Source organism: Setaria viridis, chromosome 9 (genome assembly GCF_005286985.2).
Source record: "Setaria viridis chromosome 9, Setaria_viridis_v4.0, whole genome shotgun sequence".
Classification (NCBI taxonomy): Eukaryota; Viridiplantae; Streptophyta; class Magnoliopsida; order Poales; family Poaceae; genus Setaria; species Setaria viridis.
Genome location: NC_048271.2, coordinates 20439187 through 20459319, shown reverse-complemented (window position 1 = coordinate 20459319; position 20133 = coordinate 20439187). Strand labels below are relative to the sequence as shown.

Genomic DNA, 20133 nt, shown 5'->3' with positions numbered 1-20133 from the left:
AATCGCCGAAAGGCCCCCCTTAGGCCTCCGAGACCTACGCAAGCAGGGCCCCGCGTGTCAGTGTCCCTGGGGGACGCGGACTCGATCCGCGGAGGATTATTCCTCGGTCAAGCCTCTGAAAATTTTCTGACGCAGCAGAGCTTTGACTTTTTTGACGCGCCTGCAGCCTCTGCATACCAAATGGCTCAGGTCAAGGTTTGCCAACGATGACCGGACAGAAGCTTCTCCTCTGATGCGGTCCCGTCTTTCTTGCCTATTTCTTTTTGCCGGGTGTTTGGATACGAGGTGCTAAACTTTAACAGGATCATATCGGATGTTCGGATGCTAATTAGGAGGACTAAACATGAGCTAATCACAAAACTAATTGCACAGATAGAATCTAATTCGCGAGACGAATCTATTAAGGCTAATCAATTCATCATTAGCAAATGATTACTATAGCACCATATTGTCAAATTATAGACTAATTAGGCTTAATAGATTCGTCTCGCGAATTAGACTTCATCTGTGCAATTAGTTTTGTAATTAGACCATACTTAATACCCCTAATTAGTATCCTAACATTCGATGCGATAGGTGTTAAAATTTAGAAGGGGTTTCCACCGAAAGGTCGAGGGCAACGATAGGATATGACCAGCACGCCCGACATCCAAACTTCGTGCCAATCGCCAACGCGTTAGGTGCCGGTTTGGTCGAGGAAACCAAGAACGGAAGCTGTACGCGCGTACGCTCGTGCATCGGCAGATTGGGCAAGAGGACAAGTTCCAACCAACTCGTGACAGGTGGTGCAGGTGACAGACCAGGGTCACAGCCTCACAGGGCCAACTTCCATTCACGTACAACAAAAAAGGGCAGCACCACACGTCTACCGGCGGAAACGAACGCCACCAACCATGAACCATGGAGTTTCCGAGTTCCCAGCACCACCACACCTGCAGTTTGCATCCCATTGTACAAAACTCAGAGGACTGAGCCCTGAGGGGTACCCACACCTTGTATGCAGAAAGGAGTTGAGGGTCCAGAGATCACAGCAAAAGGTAAACTAAACCTGCTCGAGAAACCAAATGGAAGGAGATCAAAGTTGAAGAAAGGGAAAGGAAGAGGCTTACAAGCTGTTGCTGTTAAATATTTCTCTCAAGTATTTTCTTCTATAGAAAGTAATGGTACACAGGGGCAGCTCAAATATCATGAGCTGACGAAATGTAAGGTAAAATCAACGTTACAAGCCTCCTCTTCCCGAGGCCGTTTCCTAAGGCTGCTTGCTTCACCGAGGGCCCGCGTTCCGCCAAGCCTCCAGTTCCGCCATGGAAGAGTGTTCCACCACCAAGGCACCAACGATGCTGACGTTAACCTTTTGTACAAGACCTGGAGGAGATTCAGCGAGTGTATAATTCCGATGAATACATGGTGTGTTAATTTGTCGCTGAACAAAACCACAATCTGAATGCGTCTCACATGACCTGGATCGTGGCTAGCATTCGAATCAAAAGGGCTTAAAGCACAGTTGGAACGAGTCGTATGGAGAGCATTGCATATGAAGCATATCTCTAAACATGTCAGAAATTTGGCATGATTCGCAGCAGCATTTATTCCCCAAGCAAAAGCAAGGTCCAGAAGAGCAAACTACGATGAACCTACAACGTAAATAATGTCTTCTGTCTACATTAAAATGATATGTGGTGTAGCAGAAAATTCTCCTTGTACACTCCATGCTGTTTATGTGAATTCTAATAAGCAATATGACAGCACTGATTTCCTTGTTAGTTGTTACATACCTAGCACATCACCGTCTGATTCTAGGCTTGCACCGGAACTCGGCCAAAAGGGCTATGTGATCTGATGACCACTCAGGTGAAGGGAGAGCCGTGTCTTTTCTCAAGCTTTCCTCATCTAGAAGTTCCAATAACGACTCCACCGTCAATGAATCCGCTGCAAGAAGAGAACAAACATGGCCATCGTCAAACAGTACAACCACAATATCCGCTATCAAGGCTGCAAAAATATAATAAAAAGCCTACAGATGCGGTGATGAGGCGCCATGCACAAACCTGTGTAAAATATATAATCAACAGTCCCAGTAAAATCTCTCGTGCAATTTGTGAAGAGCGGTTCATTCGTTGCTGGGTCCATCCTTCTCCGCTGGTGCTCTAAATCGTAGCCAACACCTACCATTCTTGCAAAAGAAGAATATGCACTGACCTACAATCAAGCAAAGCAAAAATGGATAACAAAACCATGACATATTTTTTTTAAAAAAAAGGATAACAGAACCATGACATATTTTTATTTTTTTAAAAAAAGGGGATAACACAACACCATGACAGATTAACTGTACCAGAGGAAGCTGATGATTCAACTTGCTTGGAGGGCGTAAAATTCCAAGGGGGTCTATGGCCAGATCTGGATGCAGCTGATCAACTTTACCCACTGCAAGAAGCCCATGTGGAGAACTGAAAGATAGAACTGTGTGCTTAGAAATTCATAGTTTAAGAACATATAAAGCCTGGTAAATATTGCCTGATATTCACACGCACCTCCCAGGGGTTGAATTGAAATCTCCACAGACCAACATAGGAATGTCTGCACTGACAGCTATCTTCTCCAATCCTTTTAGGAGGGTATGAACCTGAAAAAAAATTATTGTTATCCTGAAAAATTGAGATGACAGAAACTGCTAGTGCATATAATGTGATGATACGGACCTCCCAAAGCTTCACATCTTTTAGGTCTTGATGGACATTTATATGTGTATTTGCCTGCAAATCGAAATCATTAAAAAAAGGGAGAGACCTGAGGCCCTTGTGACAAAAAATTCCATTGATTGTGGAATCGATCTAACAAATTATATAAAAGCCAAAAAGAGTCAAGGAAGACATATGATGGAAAAAAACAGAGAAACGCATTAGAAAGTCTGTAACAAAGCAGGCCTCAAAACCTAGAGAAAATGGTAAAACATCCAGTTTCTACATGAGGATGATATTATGCCTATGACTACACTGCCATAGATTTAGTTCTTCATACACACCAAAAGAAGAAGACCAGTTCACGTACCACACAAAGGAGCTGCCTTTTACCAGGATTTTCAGCTCCATGGTTACCAAATTTGGCTTCTAAAACCGCAATTAGTGCAATGTTGTCCTTCAAAGGAAATGGGGGAAAAGGGAGATTATTAAAATTCATAAATAGAATTAATGCCGAGCATATAATATAATTTCATTTTTTCCTTACTTTAATCAATCGACTTAAAGCCACCCTTTTCTGAGCAGCGGGAATAATTGCATCTGTTAAAGACTGTGCAGCCTTATTGAACTCAACCTGCAGAAGCAGGTGCAAAAATTAGACAGATGCAAGCCAACAGGCAGCAGGTAACAATGAATCTGGCAGTGATTGTACCTCATATTTTTTAACATGTGAAAATTTGTCTCTGCGGAAAAAAGTAGCACACCCATCAATGGCCATAGGATTTCCAGAATACACCTGTGATAGCAAAGGAGAAGAATCAAATAGGATAGCAAACAGCATCGAACAAAATTAACAGAATAAAGGCAATTCAAAGTTACCTCTGTTGTCCTTTTCTTGTAAAGCGCCTGATATCCATGTTTGTCAAGCTCAGGTGCAAAAAAATCTTCGAAGTGGTTTAATTGTACCTAAAAAGGGAGAGTTAGCCTTTTTCATGACCATTGGCACTAATTGGGTTTAAACTATGAAAAGATTCCACCAATTATTTGTTAGGGTTTAGACTTAATTGTATTATTATATCCATTTAGGTCAAAATCAAGATATAAATATTGCGAAGAGCAGCCCTCAAGAAAAAAATATTCTGAAGAGCATGACATAAATGCAAGCAGATTCAAAAGAACATCTGGGTCGTGTACAAGCATAGAATCATGTCAGCTGATACACAAGCAGAACACTCAGCTCAAGGACATTGCAGAGATATCTAAAATACAATTCTTACATCCATTGGATTGCATAATGCTAGACTTTCTTAATTTATTCACTCAAACATATCTATCAAGAAGAGCAGAAAAAAGGTTTGCCAGAAAAATAAATTGGAGAGGTAGGTTAGCATATTTTTACCTCCTGAAGACAAATGATATCAGCATGGTAACCAATAATTTCACGCAACAAATTTTGTCTTCTGTAAGTCCAGGAAAGTGCCCATGTTGGGCAGTAGCTATATGCATCGCTTGTAGCATATGCATCAGCAAGAATATTGTAGGACAGTACAGTGAATGTCCCTGATGACGAAGTTTGGCTGTCTAAATCCAAGTGACCTAAAACATCTCCATTCACTTGGATAAGGCGACGTGGGGTGGGGGTTGGTGCGGGGATTACACGAGATGTCATAATTGAAGTCGGAGGTCCCATTGGAGACCTTTTCTCTGCATCCACAGCTACACACTCAAATTTTAGTGCATGCCCAATATCATCAGCTGTCGGTGTATATGTCCGCGAGCGTCCAACTTCAAACCAAGTTTCTCCAGAGTTCTTATCAGTGCCTGAGGCATATAAAGGCACAGGCCCATTATTAACACCAGGGCTCTGTCCAAAATTTGACAATGAACCAGACCCAGCAGTACTTAAAACCCCAGAACCACCACTGCCAAATCTGCCAAATAACTCCTCCTCTTCAGCTCCATTTTCATTTAAAGCACTACTTGCTCGCTCATGCAAAACCTTGTGGTGCTGCCATGCATCAGAGAAGCATTTAGCTGAACAGTGGTAGCTCTTAGCAACAGGTATTTTTGACTTGAGACAGCCTAGGCACTGAATTGTTGCTTGCTCCATTGGATGTACACTGCAGATGGGAACTTTCCGATCGCTCTGTATGCGATACCTTCAAGTAAGAAACCAAATCAACATAACCACAACTGGACATGCAGAAGGCTTAGAAAAACTACTAAACGTAAATAAAGTGAAATGCATGGGTGGGGGTGAAAAATATGCCTAAATAAAAGTACATATCGCTCCGTATGCATATTTTAAACCTTCAATCACTTATAATATATTGTCAATTATTACAAGATCAATACATACTAAAAGCACTTTGAAGTATGAATGAACGGAGGGGGTAGTTATTGCAATATGATCAACTCTCTACTCCTCCAATAATGCTGTGAAGGAGGTTAAATGATTGCAGAATGTTATCAAATAAAAGGTATGTGTGGCCATTTCTCATTAAAATTTTCTAATCACTAGTGCTTCATTGTTGTTACTATTATTATTAATACCTTGACAAAAAGGTTTCATGTGCATAGTGCGCTTGCACAGATTTTTTTTTTTTCAAACAGATTAGTACAAAACAGTTACTATGCAAGAGATTTTGCAAAGTAGTGAAATTGAAGGCCTGGCATGAAAGTCAACCAAAAGAAAGAAGAGTTGGGGATCAAAATCAATAAAAGTATTTCCTGTGGGACCAAGCTCCACAACCAAAAACCTAAAGATCCAAAGCCCAAAACTGTGTTTCCTTTTTGGATCTAATATATGCTTTTAATCTGTGCAAATTGGCCTACATGACTCTCAAACTAATGGAAATAACAAAGTGAAAATAAGTAAAAGCATCATGCACAAAAATTATTAATCATGTGCATGGGACGATTTCAAAAATTTAATTTGTTATGGTGGCCCTTCAGTATAGAAGGCAGCCAAGGCCCAAGCATGGGCGCATGACCAGGGGCCTGCAGGATGGCATGCCCACAGCTGTGCACGTACATCAACCTGTTAATCTATCAGGTTGTAGTTACCATTCATTTCAGACTAGACATATTTATCGCTACCCATTTATTCACGTAAACAAAATAAAAGTCACTTCCTCCCCCTTTTCTCCTTGCACAACTAGATGCTGGTCCCTGGGTTCAGCACCATTGTTGCTGCTCACAGGAATCACCCTCGCAACTCCATGTCTACTAGCCCATAACATATCTACAGTGCATTAACTCTGTCAGAATGTTTAAACATGTAGCAAAAGGTCCGCGTTAAAAGAAATTACCATCAAGTAAGCAAATAGCTTTCATTGAAAATATCTAATCTGGTCTATTCTACTTTAGTAATTTATAGCAACAAATAAATGATGTTTTTTTAAGAATCGGAGACAGACGAATATTAAAGTCGACAACCACACTTGTCCCCTTCAAGTTCAACTAGTGAAGTTAACAGACTATTTACTACAAGGAATAAACATCCTATAGAATCAGATGAACCAGAAGCTTGTGTATGTCTAGTGGAAATAAATAACCCAATTCACACCAACTCGTGTCTGACAAGAGAAACAAATTGCTTCCACTAGTGGATCCCAAATTGAGAAATGATAGGCGTATTTTGAAACGGGGAAAAGCCTTCCAAAGTAGATTTTGACTCCGATTTCTCTTAAAATATAATGTCAATTGCTAAATAATCAATATCACCTCAAAATGACTTTGAGTATAAATATATTGATGCACATTTTATACACTAAATGTGCTTATATTTTAACTAATTATTGGTCAAAGTTTGTAAAGTTTGACTATTCCCTGATCAAATATGCCGATCATTTTCTAACGGATGGAGTATTCTAGTTGCCTAGTAGGATGACCTCAAGTGAGTTAAACAATATTTAGTGATGCCAAAATTCTAGCATAAGGATATTTTACAAGGCAAATAGCGCATAAACAAACTCACACGATGAATCCTATCTGTCTATGGTTCTAACCACACGTTTTCAGCTTCAAAATTCAAATAGGCTTTAAATCAGATGAAGATGATTTGTCAAATTGCTCATTGAAGTATACACCTACTAGCTGTCTCCATCCCCATCTAAGTAACCTGATGAGTGATGGTATCATTCGAAAATAGGTCCAACATTATATATCTGTGAGTTCTGTACCCAGATTTGTTTCCAACATTAAAATCTGTCTCTGTGACATCTAAACGGTGAGCACCAGAGTACCACCAGTTCCAAATTGAAGGAGCTTTTGTACAATTAAGAGCTCTGATCGTACAGTCATGATTCAAATATGAACAAATTGGTTCAAGAATGTGCACTCTCATGAGTTTAGCAACTGCTTGAGCATCTAGGTATCTGCTAAGAAACCCTAAAATTGGTCAAAATTCACTACCACAGGCAGACAAACAATAGCTGAGCAATCCAGTATGCCTCAATGCCATGTCCTACCAACCAAAGATTGCAAATTTACAACCAGTAGCTACTTACCATCTGTATCGCATATACTGGCCATCGTTGGGCGCGGTTTCGGGCACGTCGTCGGTGGAGACTGCGCCGTCAGGCCGCCGCAGCAGCACATAGGGCGTGATCTCACAGCCCACGATCGGGATCTCCGACGGCAGGTGCACCCGAACCACGCTCAGCATCCTCCCTCCCTCCCCTGCTCTCTTCTCCCGAGCCCCAGCCCCGCCGCCGCCGCCGCCTCGACCTGTCTCCCCCCGCAGACGCAAACCCTAGATCCCCCACCGCCAGGCGGATCCGCCATCACCTGCCGCCGCCGCGCGCCGCCAGCGTTGCCTCCCCCGATCCAAACACCCGCGCTCGCGCCTGCTCCTGCACGAAACCCCACCAGACAGCGCCAGCGTCAGGATCCCGCCGCACTGGCCGCAGGGAAATGGGGAGATCCGGGCGGGGGAGCGAGGGCTCGCCTGTGGAAGGTTCCTCGAAGGTTCTGGAACGTTCTGGAGACGCGGGGCGGGGGCCTGGAAATGATTGTTAGGGTTTGGGTTTTGCCCTCTGTTTCTCCCTCCCTCCCTTCCCTCTCGCTCTTCGCGCTATCTGTTTTCTCTCTCTTCCTGTCGTCTGCTCGCGTCGCGCTTGGACTTTGGGAGTTTCAGTTTCCTGGGGTTCGCGTTGGAATTTTTGGGGTTTTCGTGTGGCGCTGCGAGCGGCTGTGTCCCCCCGAGAAATTTCGAAATCGATCCTGAGCCCATTTGGCATCCTACGTGTCAATAACTTAGAATGATCCCGCATGCCATTATTAAAAAGCTTACAAATTAGATGTCAAATATTAAAATGTCTCGGGTCCCCCGAGTATTTGTAGATTTGAGAAATAGTAGACGGCACATGGAAATAGGGTTATGCTGTTTCCGTGGGTGGATAAATCAAGAGAGTGATTTTTTCACGCGTTAGCAGTGGATGATATGTGCGCAAACTAACATGGAACATGTCTTACCCATTATATATAAGAACAACAATATCGTATATTCATTCCAGAAAGTATTATGAGGACATGTAATAGAGGTAGTAATTAGATCACCTTGATCCAGTTGGATCACCTCCTACTTTGGATACAACCAAATAAAAAATCATCTATCCAACTTTCATCCTTGCTCTCCTACGCGTCCAGCTAGCCACATACAACTAATTTGTTCAAAGACACCCTGACTAGGAGTTACGCTCAACATCTGTAATCCTACATGAAGTAGACTAAGAATCATCTATTTTTCCTTGAAGCACGAAAAACAAAATGTTAGGGCTGCTTTAAATATGCCTCGTTTATTAGAAAAAAACATGAGGTCAAAACATACGTGGATAACTTCAAATTAATAAAAGAACAAACATGTTTCAATAATTTCAAGGGAAATAACCAAAGTGCTAGACCTAGTACTTGAGTTTGTATTTTTCCTTTAGGATGGCCCAAAATACTAAATACATGCTTGATCCGGATCCATTTCATTATTTTGTGTTTTGGTGCTTTTTCAGGGATAAGGGTCATACCATCACTTCACAAAATAGATTAATGGCTTGATATATCTTTATGAAAACTCTATTACATATATACCTACAAAACATAAAACTAATTATACAAATCAATATTTGTATCTTATTACTAAATCTTGAATTAGTACCAAGGTTGATTTTAATCTAATTTCATAGGGAACATGTAGGCACTCTAGCTACAATTTGTCTGCCTAAAACGCCTACTATTTAGGCTTCTCTAGTAGAGATATTAGATCAACACTTTTTTTTTACCCAAGATCAAGATCAACATATTTGGTTCAGACAATCGTAACTTTATGCTGAAAGGAAAGCAAAAGCTTACCAAATTGCTAAATTATAGTGTGAAAGGCTAGGTTAGTTACTTGATGTGTCTGGTAGCATTAGCACAGCTAAAGCCTCAGCTTAATTGAATAGCAAAAGACAAAAAACTAAAACCACAATGGATGATCCTCTTGCCCATATATGGGATACAGCCAAAAAGCAGCAATTTTTTAGACATCTTTGTCACAACAAAAAATTATCATTTTGGACTTATCATGGTGGCCAAAACTTGTAATATACATAATGAATTTTGAAACAATTCCATAGTCTAATCCCAGTGCAAGATTTCATTGCACTATTTCCAAGGATACCACATCATCCCATGAGGTGTATTCTCATGAATGAAACAGGGAGTCTTAGTGCACAGTTTCACTTCACGATTTCATAGGATGCACATAACATTTAATTGTGAGGCATGTGATTGGATATGGTCAGATGAAATGAAACTCTATAGCCCCCCAATGCAAGTTTCAATAGATTTCATAGTCTTGGAAACAGTGTATACACAATTTCATCATGATGAAACTCCTTCTCTCTCTCACTTCATAACTACCATGCCATGTCATCATATATGCTGATATGTCACCGTATTTAATGTACATGAAACCTCTATGAAACTCCCACTGGGATTAGCCTTAGTTGTCAAAGTTTATATTGTTTGAGGAAAAATCCATGGTCCTTTTGTTCCATGTACATCTTATTGCCAAACACAAAATTCAATGCAAGATAATCTGACATCGTCAACAATAAGTTATGTAAATACTAATTTTTTTGAATAAGTATTCAAATACACCGCGCATTCGCCTCTGTAAATACATACACGTGCACTTTATATCTACGAGCACTTATCGATTGCGGTGCAAGACGTATTATGATCGATTAAAAGATTGTCACATTTGTTTTGAGATGATATACAATATTGGAAATGGGCCCACCTAGCTGGGCCCTTGGGCCGGCAAATAAGAGTCACACACACAAGGGCTGAAGAGCCACACAAGGGTTGCTTTCGGCTCCTCCAACAAAGAAAGTGCAGACCAACGCTGCCCCCAATTCCTGACGCCGCCGGCCCTCGACGGACGAACCCAATGGACTCCCCCGGCCGGCCCCGCCGCTCTCCGCCGGCCGACCGTTTCCTCGGCCTCTTCTCTTCCCCATCCCCCTCCCTTCTCGCTTCCTCGCCCTCCGTCGGGGACGAGCTCCTCGAGGGCGACCTCCTCTTCCCCGCCCCGGCCCCCTCCTCGGACCCGCCGCCTGACGCCTTCAAGAATCCGGGCCGCGTCCCGCGCGGCGACCTCGGCCTGCTCGCCGCGCTCCACGACGGCGACAGGAAGGCACCTGGACGCGGTGGAGCTGCTGCTGCCGTTGCCGTGTCCACGGCCACGTCCGGAGCCGCTGGGACACTGCTCCGTCGCAAGGCAACCATCGCCGCGGCCGCCGCCGCGGCGTCGGCTTCCTCAGCGACGCCGTCACGGTCCCCGCCATCCGCCTCGCGCGCCATCCCGGTGGCGCCGAGGGCCAGGGCCCCCGAGCTGCCGCCCGCGGCGCCGTACCACCAGTCGGCCCCCGTCCAGGTCCCCGTTCCCCCACCTTGGAGTTGCGGGCGGAAATGGGATGAACTCGCCGGCGGGATTGGCGACGGGGACGACGACGACGAGGAGCTCTTCCGTGGGGACGCCGCCATGCTACCCCCGCACGAGATGGTAGCGCGCGCATCCGCTGGCGGCGGCTACGGCGCGCCCGTGAAGCCGTCCTCGATGCTGGAGGGCGTCGGTCGCACCCTCAAGGGACGCGATCTTCGGCGTGTGCGCGACGCCGTGCTCCGGCAGACCGGCTTTCTTGACTGAATCCGGCAAAGGCGGTAACTATCTTTTTTTGGCCTGCATGATCTCAGCTGTAGCTATGGTCATGGATCATTCCATAATTCTAGAAATGTTTGTGCCTTGTTTTTTATACAAGGACAGGTGAGATTAGAAATCATGGACCTGTTGTTGCAACTTGAATAAGTGATAAGGAGTGAGGTAAGTGTTTGGGGTCAGGGAGCTCTCTCTGTAGCGAAAGAGAGAGAACAAATTTTGTGAGGATGTTTGGTGATTTTTTTGTCATTCCAAATGTCCAAACTGATGCACTGTTTCCTGCATTAGAATATTGCTTTGTGAAAACTTTTGGTGAAATAAACCTGAGGCTTTTGGTAGTCTGCTACTTCTTTTTCCCTTCGCAGCAAGGTGCATCCACTGTAATAGGAAAACCTTATGCTTTCCAGTTCGACGAGATGAGTGGAAACTTTACCTATATATGGCTATACAGAACTCCCTCCGTTCCAAAATGTAGGTCGTTTTGACTTTTCTAGATACATAGATTTTGCTAGTCTATGTATCTAGAAAAGCCAAAACAACCTACATTTTTGGAACGGAGGGAGGATATGGTTGATAATTCTTATTGTTCTCTTCTTCTCATAAGCTCTGATTGCTCTGATAATCCGTTTTGTCTTGTCTTTTTGCCTTCTTGTAAATTGCGCTCTTCGACTATCTGATGCAAACCAGTGGTTACTATATCTTTCCATTAAAAAAATAGAAGCGTGCTGCGATGGTTGACTGCTCTGCAAATTATCAATATGAACTGCTCATAGTTATCATGTTCAAATGGATTCACATGTATGCGTGTGTGGGCTGCTTTAACGTTGTATGAGTCCTGTCGTGCTATGCTTCGATGTTATACTGGAAGTCGAGAACAAAAGGTGATGCTTGTCTATGGTATGTTTGCTTTTATGTGGCCTCTAGTTTCCAAAGCAGCATTGTTAGTGGTTGCTTGAATTTTTTTATATCACAATAGAACACAACATCTCATTGAACACTTATGATAATAGGATGCTCTTAATACTATGCAGATGAACCAAAGAGCCTTCGTATATGCTATTGATTTTTCAATCCTTTATTTTCTTGCCAGTGACCTTCCATTTTGGAACAAAATGCGCGAGAACATCCAGCATACCTTCTTTTATCTGAATATGATTCATTATTACTCTAGTTGTTCCCTCCTTTTTCAGCACAAACCTTTCTCTGCATGTTACCTTTTCAAAATGTAGCATTGTGATGAGCATCAGGCCTCATACGATGTTTCACTTGATTTTGTGCTGGCACAATCTGCATTTACTTATTTCATAAAACTAAAACTTGAACCTTCCAACATGGATTAGCATGCCCACAAGTCTTCAGGGTTATGAACTGTCAGTGCTGAACTAACAGTTCCTCCATCTTCAATGAGATTGAGCCAAGCAGATCTTTGAATTCCATCTTGAGACTTCAATTTCACAATATCTGATTTCTTACCCATTTGAGAAGTTGTTCTGGTCATGTCTATATGACTAAAACTAGAGTCAAGTGAGTTTTTTCCCGTGACGCAAGCTGTTTCACCCTCCTTGTTGGCCATGGATGGTCTGCAGCGAGTCTGAGCTCAAGTTTTTGCTATCTTAGTCTCGTCGCCTTCAATTGTTCTACGATATCTCTCTTCTGCCACTGCATGAAGCAAACATTGTAGTGGTATCTGGTACGCATAACTTAGTGAGGATGTTGGCAATCTCGAAATACTTGATAGTGCCAGCATCACCTATTTTCTTTTAAAAATAATAAAAGTGGTCTTTATGTGACCATAGGTATTGCTGTTTACAAGTCATCAAACTTTCTTTTTTTTTTTCTCAAGTGAAAGTCACAGCTTTGATGGCATTTGGATGTGTATAGGGACTGTTCTATATTGGTTGATCCAATAGATCATTTGCACTGAAGAAATACACTCAACTTATAAGCATTCCCGCGTAATTACACATGGCAATCAACGACTACATTTCCTAAGATGGAACAGAGACTTTGTAATTTGGTCATGGATCATTCCATATTTCTGCAAATGTGTGTAAAACAAAAATCATGGTTAACTCAAAACAAAGGAATGGTTTTCAACTGAACAGTTTTTGTTTTCTGTAGATCTCCTGTTCTATCTTGAATAAGCGATAGAGAAAATACGTCGTTTTGTAATTGAGCTCAACAAAGAGCTCGCCCCCTGGTTCATAAGATGAGAGCAGTTTGTTTTGTGTGTATGTTTGGTGATTTCGTCATTTAAAATGTCTGATTCCAAAGCAGTGCGCTTTCTGCTGCATTGCGACTTTTCTATGTGAAATATTGTGACAAAACTTAGTCAAACCTCCTAGGACTATGGACCTATTTTTCACTTCAGAATTGTGCAACGAAGCTCTGCACTAAAGCGATGATGACGGTAAGGTTGTAGCCACTCATTCTATTTCTGGTTCACCCTGACCAAACCGGCTTCCTCCATTGCTGTTGCATTGCAGAAAACTTCATTTCCGCGGCAGAGATCGTTCAGTGTTGAACATAAGCTAAGCTCTTTCAGAAAACTAACGGCCCTATTTAAAGCTGACAGGTCCCTAAAATGCAAACTGAAAGATTAATTGCATAGAATCGTCCAACATCATTTTCTGCAGCGCTGCCAAGCCGTGGTGTTGTACGTATAAATAGATCTTTGAGTACATGTACAACGTCGACGACGCGGTCACGCGGAGACGCTGGGAGATGAGATCGCCGATCACATGGGCTAAGACGAGATCGTCGATCCATCGCAGGGCTGAACTCCTCCGGGTGCTCCCTCGCGCTCGACAGCAGGATGGACAAGGGCCAGCTTACTTTTTCGACCCGCTTCGGCTAAGCACTTGTTTGAATAAAAGAGTATTAAAATGGAACGAAAGGATTAAGTCTAAAATTAACTAAGTTTCCTTTTAAACCCTCCCATTCTTTCAATTCACTACTATCCAAACAAAATCTGAGAGGACGAAAGGGAGAAGACCGTAGGACTAGGACAGGCGGAGGAGGCAGATTGGGGCAGTGATTCCTTTAAAAAAGAAAAGAACGGGGAGATGAGAGCTGAGAACGTGGATCCTGTGTCACAACGGATAGGACAACCCTTCTTCAATAATTGGTAGGGTCAGGGCATCAGCCGCACAAAGTTTTGCAACGGACGAAACATAAAGATTAGAATAAGTTTTAGCAGTAGAGATAGCAACTTTTTTTTAAAAACGTACACAAGAATCGTATACATCCACTAAAGAATCGTATACATCCACTAAAAATAATATTATAAAGATCTCAAATATTATGATTGCCTGAGTCAGATTAGCATAGATAAATTAGGATAAATAGCCACCCTCATAGGACCGTGCGCTTGAATGAGTTGTCATGTGTGGTGTGTGCGTGCTAAAATGTACTATTTTTCAACTAGAATAGATTTGGACTAACTTGGCTGTGAGAATTTAAATAGGCTTGAGATCACGAACTAGTGCTGGGTGAGGAAGGGCACATTTGGTTCCAGGGAACGTTACCTCACCTCGCCTACGTGAGCAAGCTTCGCCTTGCCAGCCCAGGCGAGTGAAAATCGCTCTCCCGCATAAGCAAGCGAAAAAATTTGCTGGCACATGCTCCGATGAAAACTTGCTGGGAAACTCCTTGCCCAGCTAGGCAAAAGAAGGCGTGGTGAGAGATCCAAGCACCCCCGAAGAGGTGGCATCAGATCCAAACAAAACGAGGTCGATCCATGAAGATGACAGATGGAGGTGATCGGTGAACCACAACATAGGATCCCCTATTTCTGTTTGCCGAAGACACAGCGTGTGGGTCGGTGGGGCTACACAAATTCCAGAGAAAGTGCAGCTTGGATGGGAAAAATGGGAAGATCAACAGGAGGCTAGGTTGCGACGCAGGAGGTGAGGTGCGCGAGGAAGCAAGGATGGTGAGCTGGAAGCGTGTGTACAAATGCGCGAGAAACTCTGCGCGTGGACTCATCGATTTCATCACGGGACAAAAACAATGCGTACGAAAGCGATGGAGGAAGAGGATGTGTGCAAGGAACGGAGTGGTCAACTAGGACGTGTGTGTGCAAATGGGGTGAGCAACCCTCGCGTGTACTCATCGATTTCATCATGGGACACAGATAAAGTGTAAAAAACTATAGAGGAGGCGATGTGTGCAAGGAAGTGGGAGTGGTAGACTCATGGGGGAGTGCAAATGGCTAAGAACTGTTAGTGTGGACTTATTATTCATCCGGAACATGGACAATGCGTATAAAAGTAACATAGGAGGCAAGAAAGTAGGAGTGATGAGCTGAAACGTGTACATGCAAATGGATGAGGAACTTTGCATTTTTGGACTCATCGATTTCATCGTGGGATCAGTCAACATGTACGGAAGGTAGGACTACACATAGCACAAACGTAGCTACACAAAGTTTTTTCAGGAGCTATAAGGTATACTAGGTGGGTTGGTGCACTACACGCACCGTACCGAAGATGTCTCAGGTAACAATTAAAGATAAAATGAGGTATATGAATTTATAAAATGGTGATGATGAAATCGGATATTAGAGTAGATGTACAGTACTCCATGTATTTGAGGTGCAATCATATTTCCTTCCTTCAATGCAATCAATAGACAGAAGGTAATGAATAACTTAGGCGACGGTGAGACCAAAAGAAGAATGTGCAGTCTTAAAGGAAAATAAACAACGATATCAGAGAGTGTGTGTAGGGTGAGTGGATCATTGTGATGGCATTTCTAGATGCCGCTCGCCCCTGTGTGTGCGTGTGATGGTAATAAAAAAAATTCACTGGATGCTTTGAGCACTAGCGGTAGTTGAAGGCAGAGACGGTTCCGTCATGGACCCACCAGCTGACTGAGGAAAAAGCTATAGGACCCTGAGGTCCTTGACGCATGCTGAATCCAGCGATTTCAATACATAGTAGTAGATGTTAGGACATAAGAAATATCCACATCCTTTTGAACGTCTGTTGATATACGCATTGTCACATTTAATCATTTATTGATCTGCTGTCCCGCTCTACTTCTATTGCGCATACTCATCCCTACTACTAGTGCACGTTGCTGGCGCTATGCAAGCTTTTGCTCTGCAGATGACCAGGTGCGGTGCAGCCGTGATGGGTATACGATCGTTAGAGAGAGCTTGTTCAGTTGGGCCGCGTGTCGAGGTTCGAGGGGCTTGTGTAAAATCTTTTCGATTAAGGAGTATTGCAGACCTCACTTGAACAGTAATACTACGACTAAGATTGCACCAATTCCAAGCCTTTAGTAGATACTCTTCGTACACATAGATATTTCATGGGAAGACATATTCATCGAATTACTGCGTCCCCGATTAGTCTAGTCTTTTTTTATCATCTCCATATCCTCTTGCTCCACAAGTTTTTATGGTGAGCAGCTCCACGTGAATGCACCGTCCAAACTCTCATCCACTCCTTTGGATTGAAAATGTTGTCATTTTACTCATTATTCTAATCTATATATCATAAGGCTCGGCTGGCGAGAGCTCGCCAAACCACCGGTCGACCAAATCAGTGACCTAAGGTTCAGCCAAGCATATCCTACTGTTCTTCCACTCTCCAAGATCTGCGACCCAAGGTTGTCCTTTTATGAAGCGTCCCCACATAAGTAGAGACTAAATGTGATACAAATATCAGTCCCAAGTTGCTGATAACACATTTATTCAACAGATGGTTCATAAATCGTACAACTCCCGAGGGAGTGGGCGCGAAAGCCACGTCGAAACGATAAGTAAATAAATAACAGCAGCGAGCCAAGCTACTGTCAAGAGACAACACTCGGACTACACGACAGCGGAAGCATTCTGCAAAGGCCAACACCACAGACAGTGTTGGGTGCGGAAGCGACCTCCTACTCGAAATCCTCGGCGACGAAGTCCGAGTCTTCCTCTGAAGCAACAAAACAAGGGTGAGTACAAAAGTACTCAACAAGTCCAACCCCAACCACGGAGGGGATACAAGTAAGAATATGCACAAGATATAACAAGGATAAGGCTAAGGTTTATTTGCAGTAAAGCTAGATTTTAACATATGCAAGGGTTCATTTTCAAAAGAGTTTTTTTACAAAGTATTTCCTTAGTATCCGAAACATTAAGTGGGGTTGATCCTACACCAAGAATCCAAGTTTTAATGCTACCAGACTCTCCATCCGCAGTAGCTCACGGCACAACTGCCGGACACTTCCAAAATCCAACACACGCCATAAAAATCATCCATCTCCAAGCACTAGTTATGTGACCAAGCCGTAACTCGTCCAATGCCGTGGCCACAGCTACCCGGATAGGTTTTAACTCTACAGAGGTGTACACTTTACCCACAATTAGGGTACTGCAATACGATCACCTTAGTACCGGTGCAGATCCTATCAGAGTCATTACCCACCTTAGCTAAGACTGACTAGCCATCATGGAAGCAACCAAGAGGTTAATGACCTACCAACGAGGTCTTAACCGGGACCTAAGTCACAAAGATCTTACTCCTTCTCCATGGTCTCCCGTTGCTCACCAGCTCTCCTGATGACTAACAGACTAGCTAGTGGGATTTATACTAAGCCGTTGCCGCATACAACGGTCGAGTGGTTGCACGATGGTTGGGTTAGGCAAGATGACACATCAACTCGATCCTTAATTGTGACAAGATGGATATCTCCAACCTTGCTCAACCACAAAGGTACGAGCCCAACTTATTAGGATTTCACACAAGAAACACTCATTCATCTCATCTAAGCATTTCTTTCCTTCATTTGCGGAAAGCCATTTTCACTTTTGAAAATACTCATGCATTTATTCTTTAATGAAACACATTGTAGTCATGATTGAATTGAGTAACAAGATCCTAAGCATTCTAGCAGTAATCATCATCCAAACAGAGTAAGTCATATTTAGGGATAATTATAGGACAATCAAGGAATAATCATAACAATCAAGGGGTGGCTATCCAACCATGTTTCAGCAGTAAAACAATATGCAATTTATAAAACAGGCCAATAGGTTGTGTTTGAAAAACTAGGATAAATATGCATCAAAGGGTGAGATTGGACTTACCGTCCTTCCGAGAGTTCCTGCTCGCGGTGCTAGTCTACGGGCTCCGGCTCACGGTACTGGTCGTCAAGCTCCTCCTCGGGTACTCCGCGATTTACGGCACACACACAATTGGGCACACAATAAATAAAAGAAAAAATAAAGCTTTACCCGTTGAGCTTGAACAGAGAACGTGAATAGAAATTAGGAGAAATGAGTATTTTCATGAAATTTGAAGATGACTCAGTGGGAATATATTGGAGGATGCCGTGGTCAAATTTTGGATTAATTGGAGGAAGTTTGGTGCATGAAATGACGAGATAACATTGTATTTAGGGGTTAAAACACGACTTAGGACCAATCTGCGAGAACTAGGGACTTGTTTGTAATTATTTTTGGGAGGTGGAGGGGCTGATATGCGAAGAAAGTTTGAGAGAGGTGGGAGGATCTGTATACAAAAAGGAAAAAGTGGATGGGTGAAAACGCAAAATGACCTTTCTTCTTCCTCGAGACAGAACGTCTCGCACGGGAAAAACAGGAGGGGCGGCACGGTTGGGGAGAGGCGATGCCGGGGCATGGCGACGATCGAAAAGTGGGAGAAAATGGAGAGTAGGCCGAGGGGATTCGATTCCTCTCCTTACCTTGGGCTAAGGTGGCTCGTAGAGGCGGCTCCACGACGGCGGGCGGGAGCCTGCGGGAACAGCACAAGAAGCACTAGAGTGAGGGGAGTTGGCCTGGAAGCTCGGTGGTGGAGTCGAGAGGGGAGTGGAGGCCCTTTTATAGTCCGGAGGCGAGGTGGAGTAGGCTGCCGACTGGCGGCGCACAGGAACGAGCGGAGTTAATGGCGGCCGGGATGCTCGGGCACAGGACGAAGCACAGGACGGTGGCTGTGGCGGATCCACCTCGGATTTCCTTGATTTTAGCATAGTTAAGTCGCCTGACACGCGACACTCATGCCTTAGTCAAGTTAACTCGAAGTGCCGTCAGATTTCATCCGATTAAACCACTCAACAAGACCGAGTTTAGCAAACTCACACGAAGGTGAGTGGTTCCAGAGAATACAACAGACCTACAGAGTTAACCAAGTTTGACCATTTAGTTCAACATCCAAACGAAAATCAGAGTTTTTACAGGGTTCGAGCAGCGGAAAGGTAAAATAACAGAAGCTAGTGCCGGAGGTCGGATGTCCCTGATGAGGCCAATTAGGACATCAGTGATCCCTTTCCTCACCGACCGAGGAGGGATCCCACTGGACCGTCCAACCCGGAGGGAGCTGGGGCGGCCAAGTGCCAACAGAAGCGAACTCAGGAGCTGCGGCTTCACCTGAAAAGAAAGCCACAAACAAGGCTGAGCTGCTAAGCTCAACAAGACTTAACCGACCGATGGTAAAACTACTTCACCACGTCTAGACATGCAAGGCTCTTTGGCTGAGGGTTTGTTTGCCAAAAGCGACTAATTTAGGTCCTTACTTTCAAGTTTTTTGTTCCAATTCTAAGTTCATTAACCGGTCTACATTGGTATCTTACTCTAAGCAAACATGGATCCAACTTTATGTATATAAACTCATCATCAAGACCATGTCATCATCAGACTCCTTCATTACTCAGTGTAGCATAGCGATCAAGCAGTCTCAAACTGTGAGAGGCAGACGAATCGATTCGGGTTTCTTAACCATGCATGGTGAACCTAACCTCACGACATCCGCGCACCACAAGGGTCGCTTCCTGTGTCGGCCGTCCCCATCAATTCCCAGGCACGTGTCAGGTCCAAACTTCCCTTGGCATGCAATGCTCCACAGTCCCGGCCTCTACCGTACTGTGACCGCACTTGCACCCACATGATGCACCATGGGAACCTCGTTCCAGGGACAGCAGGGGTATAAGCCACGCCCTAGTTCAATCAGGTACTAGGCTTCCCCATCCCATAATAGGTATGAGATTAGTACTTTCAAAAACTTGATCACGAACACCACCACTGTCGGACCTTAACAAGTTCCATAGACAGACGGGATGATCAGCCGACCACCAAAGAGTTAACCAAAACCTTGCCCCGTCCATCGTCCTTATAGTTGTAACAGAAGGGAAACAACCAGTTCCTATAACTCGCGAGTGACAGGAAATCATTTGACTTTTACCGCTTTCCTATTTAAGCATAGCAACTACTCGGTCCAACAACTAGTGTTCAGATCAAGGAAC

The 20133-nt window shown here is 43.7% G+C and overlaps 2 protein-coding genes across 2 annotated transcripts; one reads left to right on the top strand and one right to left on the bottom strand.

The window, feature by feature from the left end:
• Positions 1 to 1081: 1081 nt before the first annotated feature.
• LOC117838716 (carbon catabolite repressor protein 4 homolog 1) lies at positions 1082 to 7790 on the bottom strand. The gene is made up of 13 exons (XM_072290741.1): positions 7633 to 7790; positions 7193 to 7537; positions 4081 to 4840; positions 3561 to 3647; positions 3394 to 3477; positions 3229 to 3315; positions 3052 to 3138; positions 2703 to 2756; positions 2535 to 2626; positions 2336 to 2450; positions 2049 to 2199; positions 1776 to 1929; positions 1082 to 1365 (listed from the first exon to the last, which is right to left on the bottom strand). Exons 2-12 carry the CDS (start codon positions 7348 to 7350, stop codon positions 1784 to 1786), a joined length of 1821 nt encoding a protein of 606 aa, XP_072146842.1. The 5' UTR covers positions 7351 to 7537; positions 7633 to 7790; the 3' UTR covers positions 1082 to 1365; positions 1776 to 1783.
• A 2189-nt stretch (positions 7791 to 9979) lies between these two features.
• LOC117836478 (uncharacterized) lies at positions 9980 to 11317 on the top strand. Its single transcript, XM_034715913.2, has one exon. The coding sequence runs from the start codon at positions 10114 to 10116 to the stop codon at positions 10870 to 10872; it is 759 nt and encodes a 252-aa protein (XP_034571804.1). The 5' UTR covers positions 9980 to 10113; the 3' UTR covers positions 10873 to 11317.
• The last annotated feature ends 8816 nt before the right edge of the window (positions 11318 to 20133 follow it).

Bases quoted from the DNA above. Each gene is read 5' to 3' on its own strand.
- LOC117836478 (XM_034715913.2), top strand. From the start codon at position 10,114: ATGGACTCCCCCGGCCGGCCCCGCCGCTCTCCGCCGGCCGACCGTTTC.
- LOC117838716 (XM_072290741.1), bottom strand. From the start codon at position 7,350: ATGCTGAGCGTGGTTCGGGTGCACCTGCCGTCGGAGATCCCGATCGTG. The intron at 4,841-7,192 runs GTAAGTAGCTAC...TCTTACTTGAAG, and splicing joins CAGTATATGCGATACAGATG to GTATCGCATACAGAGCGATC. The intron at 3,648-4,080 runs GTAAAAATATGC...CTCCCTTTTTAG, and splicing joins ATATCATTTGTCTTCAGGAG to GTACAATTAAACCACTTCGA.